The 11,624-nt window shown below is 42.3% G+C and overlaps 1 protein-coding gene across 1 annotated transcript; it reads right to left on the bottom strand.

Moving 5' to 3' along the window:
* Window positions 1-5,590: 5,590 nt before the first annotated feature.
* Window positions 5,591-11,032, bottom strand: LOC114570236 (zinc finger protein 862). Its single transcript, XM_028600482.1, has 8 exons — window positions 10,995-11,032; window positions 8,297-8,611; window positions 7,971-8,197; window positions 7,390-7,754; window positions 7,139-7,295; window positions 6,897-7,022; window positions 6,501-6,803; window positions 5,591-6,267 (listed from the first exon to the last, which is right to left on the bottom strand). The coding sequence occupies exons 1-8, from the start codon at window positions 11,030-11,032 to the stop codon at window positions 5,966-5,968; spliced, it is 1,833 nt and encodes a 610-aa protein (XP_028456283.1). The 3' UTR covers window positions 5,591-5,965.
* Window positions 11,033-11,624: the final 592 nt, after the last annotated feature.

Genomic DNA, 11,624 nt, shown 5'->3' with positions numbered 1-11,624 from the left:
TCTGTCAACACCAAATAAAATATGCAGTCTTGCGGGACTGGGATACACATTTCCGCTACAAATGAGCAAGATTGGTCAAATCCATAGACCCGATCAATTAAATAATTTCTCCAAGGGTGGAGCTTAGCAGTAAATTGGCCATAACTCACTAATTTGACTAGTTATCATAAGAATTCTAACATATCTCCAACCGACATAAGGAATGGGCCTATACAACGATTTTGAAGTCAGCCAATAGGAGGCACCAAAAATACCGCAAATACGTACTGCAAAACTTGGTGGACAGAATTACAACAAAATTGGTACATATGGTCTTGGGGCGAATATTAAGTTAGATCTGAAGTGTTGTATTGATTGATGCATGTGGGCGTGGCCTATTTAGCATTATATGCAAAATTATGCCTTTTCTGAAGTTACTGCAGGCCGGAAGGAGCTAGAGACATGAACATTTTCAGCATAATTGATGGTAATGTGCTAATACTTCCCATAAAATTATTCCATTTGGACTGATGGTGGCGCTCTAACTTAGGCCAACATTTTGAAAGGCCACGTCCCTTACACAGTGAGTCCAATTGACTTGATATTTCTCAAACATGTCTAGCTCAATGTGTTCTACAACTTCTGCCACAATGTTTTTTTTTTGCATAATGTGATGAACAGTAAAATGAATAGAACTTTGTGGATTGTGATTCTATGAACACAAAATACAAATTGGTATAGAGCCATACACATTTCTGTTATAAATGAGCAAGATTGGTCATAAAAAAATGTCCACATAAATCAGAGAACTTGATGAAGAGTGGGGCTTAGCAGAGAACTTCCCATAACTCATATTCTTCAACAGCAATCCTGCCTAAAATAGATGGAGATATATGACAGCAAGACCTGTACGTACAGTACACTCAAAGTCTTGTTAAAACCAATGAAGGACGGACTTATAACGGGACTTATTGAAATGCTGCATCTGTAGTGATAAAATAGGTGTGTCCTTGGTTTCACCAATTTTTCTATACAGGATTAAACCATCGGAAGTTGTTTTGTGAAGCTTTGTGAATCTAGAAATCGGTCAACTTGCTGCTTTGACTTTTGTGATTGGGCATCTATTTAATGCTGCTTGTTTTGGCAGTTGTGACATTTAGTCAAGATTCATCATCTCCTTATCGTTTACCAGAGAGTCTTTATAAGTACTTGTCCATGTTTTGCTGCAGTGCATATATTTTTTACATTTAGCCAATCTCATTCCTGGCCCCCCTTTTTGTGTCAAACATAAGTCAACCCTTGAAGGGCGTAGGGAGGAAAAGAGTCAATGGGGCTTGGGAACTGAAGTGCTGCGGCCAGTTAAGCACGGGTTCCAGGGCTGCGAATAGCAGCGAAGGTGGCACCCCTCTGGTGGCCGAGCAAAACAGTGAAAACCCTCTGTAGACCAGACCAGTGACACGACGGTGAAGCCCCCCGAGGAGGCCGAACAGGACGGCGAAGGATGAGTCACTTGAGAGGGCGGACAGGACCGCGAAGACTAACAGGAGGTCAAGCAGGACAGCGAAGGCGGAGATCGTCTGGAGGCCGAGCAGGTCGCCGAAGGCAGAGCCCCTCAGGCGGCCGAGGAGGACGTTTAGGACTCCTAGGAGGCTGTCTGTGATGGCGAAACCCCTCTGCAGGCGGTTGGCGAAGGCGAAACCACTCTGGCGGCCAAACAGGACGATGAAGACCCTCAGGCGCCCAACGACGAAGGCGAAGGCAGGACCCCCCTGGCGGCCGGCAGCAACAGCAAAATCCCTCCCTTTGGTGCTGAGCAGGTCAGGGAAGGCGGAGCCCCTCTGGAGGCCGAGCAGGTGAAGGGGCAGCTGGGAAGGAGACAGGCGACGGGTCAGCTGGGCCAGACGGCTGACAGGCTTGGAGACTAGAAGGCCAAACTCGCTCTCAGTAGCCTGCCAGCGAACCTCTATATTTTTTTTTCATGCAAACCACGAAAAAATCCCAACATCAGCTCACCATCAGTGTCCATAGGGTGAAAGAATGGTTTAAACTTAAACACTGCTGGGTCCATTCTTGGTCAGATTGTTCTGTCACGATCTGTCACAATCTGTTAGAGAGGTAAGTAGCGAAGCTTGGAACCCAATGCAGTTCAGTTTAGAGTTGAGAATTTATTAACAAAAAACTACAACAAAACGGTGTCCAGAAACTGGCAGAGCAATACAACGAGTTCCAAAATCCCAGGGGAAACTAGAGACATAAAAACCGCAACTCACCCACCAACAGTACAACAATCTGACACAAGACACGGAACACACAAAGACTAAATACAAAAGTAAACGAGGGTTAACAAGGGACAGGTGACACAAGGGCAGGGCAACTGCAGGGCAAGGTGAAAGACAGGGTGGAGCAGACAATCACAAAAGGCGGGGAAAACACCATACACGAAGTAAAACAAGACATGACAAGAGAGAAAAAAACAAGACTACCAAAATAAAACAGGAAACAGAAACATACAACAATGACAAAATGAGACGATTAGGAAACAGCTCACGAAAGGAGAGGTATGTTGAGATGTTATCACAGCTGAGGGGTGTTGTTCAGCCCGACGCACAACAATTATTTTCACTGTCAATTAATCTGTGGATTATTTCCTGGATGAATGGATTTGTTGTTTGTTCTCTAAAATGTCAGAAAATTTCAAAAAATGTGGATCAGTGTTACCCAAAAGCCCAAGATGATGTCCTCAAATGTCTTGTTTTGTCCACAACTCAAAGATAGTTTACTGTCCCAGAGGAGAGAAGAAACTAGAACATACTCACATATTCATATTTATCCCCTAACCCGAGCTTCTTATATTCTTCCTGCATATCTAATGCAATAGTTGTTCTAACCTACTATATTTCTTATATCACAGGGTGTCCGCAGATCCTAAACATATCTGAAATTCCATTTTATAAATAATAAGCAGTATAAGGGATAGTTCACATTTTAATTCATAAGGTCTAAATTCTAACCCAAACTTTTAATTTACTTTTTTGTCTACATTACTACTTACAGGTTATACTGCATCAGAGGTAGCATGTCTGATTTAAAAAATCTAAGCTTACAGCTCAAGCAAATCCGGCTTATAGGTCTTTTAAATATGAAATGTAATTTTTCATACCTCTGTATTATGGCTGGTTATATTTTTGTTCCTTTTCTTCTTTTTCTATTCTATTCCATATTAAACTTTTCTAAATGTACATAAATGCTGCATTAAATAGGTGAAAAGTTGTCTTTTACCACTGAATTTGAAACCTCAAATTTATGGATGAATGTCTGAAGTCTATTTTTTTGTTTGTGTGTCTGTGCAGAGTAAATGGCTGTGAAGATGGGGACTCCTGTGATCCTTAAGATCCACTTGACTGAAGGCAGCTCTCAGAGGTTGACTCTCCCCCAATAGCCTCTTTCCTACCAAGTAGTTACAGGAACGTAGTTATAGGAACAGTCCACTTCTCAGTTCTACTAACTACTCTCCCCAAAAAACAGGTTTGCCATTTGCATTTGCACTGGGCAAGTGGCCATAGGAACTGGAGGGGTAAGGGAGTTCAAACAAAGTTGTCTGAATGCCATTGTAGAACTTTTGTGATAATAACACAAAATAATCACAATAATGTCAACAGGTGTGATTAGATGACTGTGTGAACACAAAAGAGCTTTTGTTATTATAGCACTCTGCCACAGCCATTTAACCTGCTGCTGCTCTTTTTAATCAAGCTGATAGGCCTACCTTCATATTTACAAATATCTGTAGTAACCCACTTTTCTATTAAATATTTAATTTACTGTATATCAAAGTAAAACACTTAAAGGTGCAATATGTAATATTGTATGTAATACTGGCAGCTAGCGGTTAAAATAGTTACTGCACTACCAATTCAAAATACTGGAGAGTCGTTTCCCCCGCCCCCTCCTGCCCAGACTCAAAGTTCACGGAGATTGCCAGGCTGAGACCGCAGCATTCACAACAATGTTGCTAGACGCTTTTCTCACATAGCCAGATGTTACTCCACAGCACAGCAGAGTAGCTAACGTTAGATGCTAGTCTCACATAGCCAGACGTTACTCCACAGCACAGCGGAGTAGCTAACGTTAGATGCTAGTCTCACATAGCCAGACATTACTCCACAGCACAGCGGAGTAGCTAACGTTAGATGCTAGTCTCACATAGCCAGACATTACTCCACAACACAGCGGAGTAGCTAACGGTAGATGCTAGTCTCACATAGCCAGACATTACTCCACAGCACAGCGGAGTAGGTAACGGTAGATGCTGGCTATATTGTCATAAAAGCCCGTGCTCACGCGGAGCTCTGTAACCAACTGACAGACACACTTTTTCGGCTTAAAATTACAGTATGAACCGCTAAAAACACAACAACCTCACTGTCCTCTCCACACGCCAGTCAGGCACACTTCCTCGGCTTAGAATTACAATACGAAACGCTAAAAATACCACTACCTTGCCGACAGAACACACTTCATTGGCTTAGAATTACGGCAACAATCGCTAAACACACTGCAAACTCACAGTCCTCTCTTTCCAATTTGCCTGGTCCTCCCGGTAACGTTAGCAGGGTTAGCATGGCGGCGTTAGCCAGGACCAGTCGGGATCACTTTACCGGCTGTCTCAATTGTTTTTGCGAGTAACCAACTCGGGTACTCTAGCTATATAATTCAATGTGAGTACACAAATGTTGAAATGACAAAAAATGCCCATCCCTAGTAGCTGTGATAAATTAGCCTGAAGCTAATGCTTACCTGTTCAGGAGAAAATAAGCCAACTCTGCGTCCTTTTGGGATCTAAGCTGTCTCCATCTTTCAAATACATCTCCAATATTTACCAGGGGGTTGTTACGTCTCTGGTCACGCAACTCTTAGAAACATGCTGTTTTCTTTTTTTATGTCATGTAGAATCTATCTCCGTTGATCCTGTTGGTTTGTTTGCTGCTTTCATGGCTGTACTACCGTTACAGCTGTAGCGCGCTGGGTTTTCGTTTTTACAGGTATATCTGGCAACCCGGCCTGCCTGTCAAACTGGGCCGTTGATAACAACACACAGATCAAAACATAAACATAAATTCCGTCACGGAATGTAAATTTCAAAAAGAAAAAATACTGACATTAGCATTGTTGTCAGAAAAGATAGTATTTCAGTTTAACATGTTTCCTTAATATCTGATGAGGCATTGGTGTCATTTTTGGATTTATTACAGTACAAATATTACATATTGGACCTTTAAGACCTGTTTACAAAAGTAGAAGGCATGCTAAACAGTGAAGTTAATACCAGGGCTTGACATTAACTTTTTGAGGCACTTGTCCTTCGGACAAGTAAATTTACGTTTCACTTGTCCATGCACAAAAGTCACTTGTCCGGGTAAAGATTTATAATTTTATAAAAAAATGCAAAATTCGAACTAACCAGTAACAGTGTTTATTATATTACAAAAATATAGGCAATAGGCTTGTAAAACCTATTGAAAACTGGCCACTGAAACACTTGCCCGCTGTGTGTCAGGTAAGAACTTGAACTGGAGATCTTTGAGATGCAGGAAGATTTATTTACAACTCGAACATGACGTTAACTATGAAGTTGTATTTTACATTACATGTGAAGTTTAGATGTGGTTCTGAAATATATAAGCAAATAATAATGCAACCTGAATATCAACACATTGCTGCACAAGTAATATTAAAAAATCTGCACATTTATCAGCTATGCAGTAAGAAACACAACAACAGCAACATTATCAAGGCAATAATATCTCTCTTTCTCCAAATAAATGTCACGTCGTAACACAGGCTAAACTTAATCCACATCGTAGCAGAACACTTATGAAACATATATGAAAGTAGCTTTAACGTTTACACCGATATCGAGTCAGTAAAACCTGTTAACTAGGCCTGCAATATTTATTTTCCTAGGATGGCGAAGGCATGGCCCACCCTACTCTGTATCTTCGGACCGATGCCTTGATTCCCAGGGGTTAAATCCTGGGCGGCGCTGCCTTTGGCTGCAGGTCCACCACCTCTCCACCACCAATCCAGCATCAAAGTCTTGCAACTTTGGGCCCTCCACTGACAAAAAAATCAGCCTCTGAAGCTGGACTGAGCTGAGGCTGGTCCTCCAGTCGGACTTGATCCGTTTCATGGTTGAGAACCCTCTCTCACACACAGCTGTGCTGACTGGCAGGACCAAGTAAATTCTCAGGAGTGTGACCAAACTCCTGAACCGTTCACATCTCTCATCTGAAAAGATAAGAAAATATAAGGTTATATTTTATCGGTCTCTTATTCTGATGACAGCAACTGTACTGAATGGCACCACGTTGTCCTTGTCTCGCTTATCCTGTTTTAAGATACTTTAACTGTTGATACACCCCTGCCACCAGGAGGTGTTACATATAGAAAAGGCTACTAAAAAGGAACTTCTACAGTAATCATTCAGAATTTGTATCAAATTCTTACAGTAGTACACACACCTGACTTCAGAATATTTAAGAATGTGTCCCTCATTGGAACAGATGTTCTCCCCTGGGCAAAGACCTTGTAGTCTTGAAAGTTGGACATGACATCTTCTGTGCTTATGCCCTCCCTACACAGGAGGACACTGAAGTGCCTAGTCAGTGCCCTCAGATCCTCCTGACCACTCTCCCTGAATTGAGCACTGCCGTCTGACCTATCCCATTTGGGCCAGCAAGAGGGATCAAAGGCCTTAAATTTACTGACTGGACTGCCCTTTTGAAGGTCCCTCAGCTTTTCCTCTAAGTGAAAGATGATGGCATCTGTTTGGGTCAAAACATAATCACTTGAGTTACACTATTGCCACTACATTAAAATACAGTGGAAATCTACATAATGTGACTAACACTCCTTACCAATCACTGCAGCTCGTTCTGCTTCCAAGCTCGGAACTCCATGTCGAACCTGGAACTGCACTCCTCTGTATTCTCCATTGGTCTTCACTGCCTCGTAGACTTGTACATCTGTGGACCCATTTCTGTCTTGAGTGCAGTCAGGTTCCAGTAACACGTCTCCAAGCTTTCCACCGCTTGACACACCGTGTTGTTGTCTTTCTGGAACTCTTTGCTCAAAAGAGCAAGATGATCAAGTGTGTCACACATGAAGTGTAGAAAGATTAAATGGTGCAGGTTCTTGAGATACCCAGTGACTTGTTTCGCTCTTCCAACAACAGCTGGTGATGGTTTGGCGCTCCTTTTCATGCTTGCCAGATCCTCAAAATGAGGCAGGAGGACAGAGTAACTATCACAGACAATCTACAAAAAAAGAGAATTATTATTACATAATATCCATTTGGCATCACTCATTAATAATATCTGCTTAAAAAGCTGTATTTAATTTAGCACTGACCTTTGTTGCACGATGCACATATGGTAGCCATCGGGCACCATGGAGGTTGGACGGCTTCAGTACCATTTCCTCCAGGGCCTCAGCAATCTGGTGAAGCTCCCTGAGAGCCTTGGGGGAGTAGTGGTACTGGTCATATAGGTTCTTCAGTGTATTCTGAAGCTGGACCATGTTGGTATTTTCTTTAATTGCTTTAGTCACACCCAGCTCCAGGCGATGAGCTATGCAGTGTATGGAGATGAGGTATGGGATGTCCCTCAGAAGCTGCGCTGCCACCCCATTCCTGCATCCGACATTGACTGCTGCTCCATCACTGCCAAATCCCACTAGCTGATCCTTCCAGTCATCAATGCCAGCTTCTTCAAATGCTTTGAAGAAAAACACAGAAAAGAGAAGTCAGTTGAGCACCATACATTAAAATGTAAACATGAAAGCATAGATATTGCATTGCAAAAACAAACCCCTGGATGAAGGGAGTTGCAGCCAAATTAGTCTCACTTGTCAATTAATTTGTGCATTCCAATATCATAATGATATTTGAAGTGAAAACACAGTTAATCTACCATACAACCATTCCACATTACCTGCATATATGGCATCCAGGATCCCAGAAGCATTTCCTTGCTTAACAGCCTGAATGGAGAGGAAAGCATTTACTGGACCTTCGTCTGCCATGAAGCGGACATAGACAGCTTCATTTTCAATGTTGCCACCATCTGTTGCCCCATCAATCATGATGGAGAAGTGTTTGGCATTCCTCAACTTCTCCATTAGCTTTTCCCTCTCCACATCATATATGTTACAAATGAAGCTACAAAGAACAACATTATGTTAAGACTTTGGGTACTGCACACAAGAAAACATTGTTCGGCTATTGTATTTGTGTTTATTTGGTCGGTGTGTGACATACCGAGCACAAGCTTTGTCTGAATTGTAGCTGTCTGGGAGTGTCCCACCGGTCCTGTTGATGAGCCCATGAAGTTCAGGAAATTGAGTGAAGGGTTGCTCCTCTTTTGCAATGTAATAGGCTGTATGCATAACATTCTTCATTTTATTAAAAAAGGCCGGGTCCATTTTTTGTACTGCTTGGACCACAGTTGGCACTTTTGCATGAGGACCTTTTGCTTTCTCAGCAACAGCACAGTGCTGGTGACGTTTGCTGATCCCGTGGGACAGCAGTGTGTCATGTCTGAAGGCACTTGTCCCTTTGACCAACGAAGATGAGCTGTAATATTATACAAATAATGTAAGTTACAATTGAGGTGTTATTAAAAATGTTATTTGTTACATAAATAGGGTGACCAGATTTCCCGGGACTAAAACCGGGACACTTTGCACGTGACCGTAGTGCTCATTCACGGTTATGAGTCACAAATAGGATCAATTTTCGGAACAGCACAAAAAAAGAGGGGAATTTAAATGATTTATTAAAAATGTAATAACAAAAACTTTTAACAAATAACTTATTTCACCAGTAAATTGCTGTTAAACAACAAAAACAGATGAGAAAAGGGTATTTTACAATTACTGTGCACCACGAGTTTTACCAGTGCAACCTTTATTCACGTCTGTGTTGTTTTTCCGACAACAGCAGTGAGCCAGTGCTAGTTTGTGTCTTTTAGCTCATAGCTTTAGCGGCAGACTGTTGTAAGTCCTGCTATTGGAATCCTCTACAATACAATCACACTTTTACACCATTTAGCTGTCAGCATTTTGACCGTTTAACCGGGACAATTTCATAGTGGTTGGTGTAAACCGGGACATTTTAGTGAGCAACTTAAAATCGGGACTATTCCGGTCAAACCAGGACGTCTGGTCACCCTAAAACATTTAGACAATTTCTGCAGAATAAAACACTTTCTGTTATGTAGTTATTGCAGCTTCATCCCAAGATCTCTTGGTAACATACAGACCGTGCAGCTAATGTAATGCTCAAAACTTGACCGGGGCTTATTACTTGAAAGAGGAATTATTTACGGTGTCGTCTCAGTTACACTATCAGGGCTTGGAAATACTGTGACTTGCTAAAGTAGGCAAATGGTTAGTAGAATATAACATTTCTTAATCATTTTCAGTAAATCAAACTGCTGCAAGATCCACTGAAATGTTATATACAGCTAGCAAACTAACGTTAGCTAGCATCGCTAACGACAATGGCTAACTGAACTTCAGTAGGCTTTTTTTCTACAATTTCACTTTCTACCCGGCAGAGGCTGATTTAACAAGAGATCCTTTAAAAAGTGTAGCTGCTTTACCGTTGAATATGCTGCTAATGCTTGCTAGGTACAGAACTGCCGATGTTAGCTAGCTAACGTCACTTACTTGTCAGCCACGTTGGGCTGCCCCCGGCAGACGACGCAGAACATTTCTCCTCCTTCGTAACGGACCCAGTCAAATTCATCTTTCCAGCTGTTGATAAATTTCCTTTCCCTTTTAAATTCGTATGGTGCTGTTGTAAGGTTTTTTGTGTTTGGTGCTTTCCCTGGCACTTGTCCTGAAGAAACACCGTCTCTACCACTGTTCTTCTCGGTTCTTCTGAGGCAGGTAGAAATGTAAACATGTATGTTTAAACTGCGGGCGAGTTGGACGCTGGTTCGACGGATTATGGGGGATTTATTCATTTCAAATCGGTAAAATTGACGTAATGAGTGGCATTTTATTTTGTTAGAGTTTTAACTTGTCCAGTGGGACAAGTAAATTTCTCATCCACTTGCCCGAGAAAAAATCCACTTGTCCAGGACAAGCGGACAAGCCTTAATGTCGAGCCCTGAATACAATATTAAAAAGATGCGGAAAAGGGAAAGAACCTGCCCTGAAGTAGGAGCTGAAAGAGTTACAGGAACTGCAGTCAGAGGAACTTAATAATCCCCAAATTGGTCCAGTCGGAACATAAGAAAAAAAGGGTTCTAGGAACGTTATGTTCTAAGAACTGCAAAAATCCTTCTGGTCGGAAAGGGACTAATGTGACGAAACAGTGTGAATCTTAGGGCAATTTTAGACTTCAGTTTATGGATTCCTTGTTCGGAAATGAGTTCCTTAACCTTACCTCAATGTCAGAAGTACAAGACAGAGGTACTCTTAAAGTAATTGATACGTCAAGGGCCACCACTGTGCATCATGGTCTACTGTTCTCAATCCAGCCTTAAATCCACAAGCATTCAGTCCTTCCTGTGACTCTTCGTCCCTTTCAGGTGGATCTGTAGATACAGATGTACTGTCATTGAATGGGTCTACAAGGTCACAGTCCACTTGGCTTCTCCTACAATTCTGAAATAAAACTTCAGCAGGCAAGTTTAGCTTATATTGAAAATGGCACTGTACTTATTCCAGATCTTAAATTGAAGTCAGCCATTCTTTGTGGTCAGTTTGGTGCAGGAAATTGTGCAGTATAAAGTCTATGTCACTAATAAGGAGATGGAACAGGTAGCCCAGAGTGTCACCAAGACACATCCATGTTTAACTGAGAAAGGGGTCCTCCTCTTTATCTAGTCCTCTTCAGAGACTGGGGCTATTTCCTGTGAGTCACGTTTGCTTTCCCTATACTTCTTTTCCTTAACCCAAAGCATGAGGGTCGTGGAGCATGTTAACCCAGGCTTAGAGCAACTTACTGGGGCTTGCAGGTGAGGCTGAGGGCCCTGGAGGTCATCGCCCAGCCATAGAGGCCCTAACTGGGGCTTGCAAGGGAGCATGAGTATTTCACATGTTAAGTATTTCACAATCTGCTCAGTTACTGGGATTTTCACGCAAAAACATTTATAGGGTTTACAAAGAATGGTCTGAAAAAGAAATATCCATTATGCTGAAGTCCTGGGGCGGCAAAAATGCTTTGTTGATGATAAAGGTCAGAGGAGAATGGGCCAACTGATTCCAGCTGATAGAAGATCAACTTTGACTCAAATAACCACTCGTTACAACCGAGGTATGCAGGAAAGCATTTGTTACATTACATTACATGTTCTGTGTGTTCTGGGTAACTACCACCAACTACCGCTGACCTGACGGAGCACCGGAGCACCACGAACGGCAACACGTGGTGCTCTGTATTTAGCGCAGTAACCGATTCTGGGGTATCAACCGCGATCAGCTTCGTGGGAAATTAAGAAATCTCTGCACTGGTGGTGGATGTCGTCAATGCATACATTGGATATAGTGTACCGCTAGCTGCCGGTCTTGGTGCTCCGTCAGGTCGCGTGTGCGCACAGAGAGAGATAGAGAAAAGAGAGAGAGTGATGTCTCTT

This window comes from Perca flavescens, chromosome 15 (genome assembly GCF_004354835.1).
Source record: "Perca flavescens isolate YP-PL-M2 chromosome 15, PFLA_1.0, whole genome shotgun sequence".
Taxonomy (NCBI): Eukaryota; Metazoa; Chordata; class Actinopteri; order Perciformes; family Percidae; genus Perca; species Perca flavescens.
This window is presented reverse-complemented; position numbering and strand designations above follow the sequence as displayed.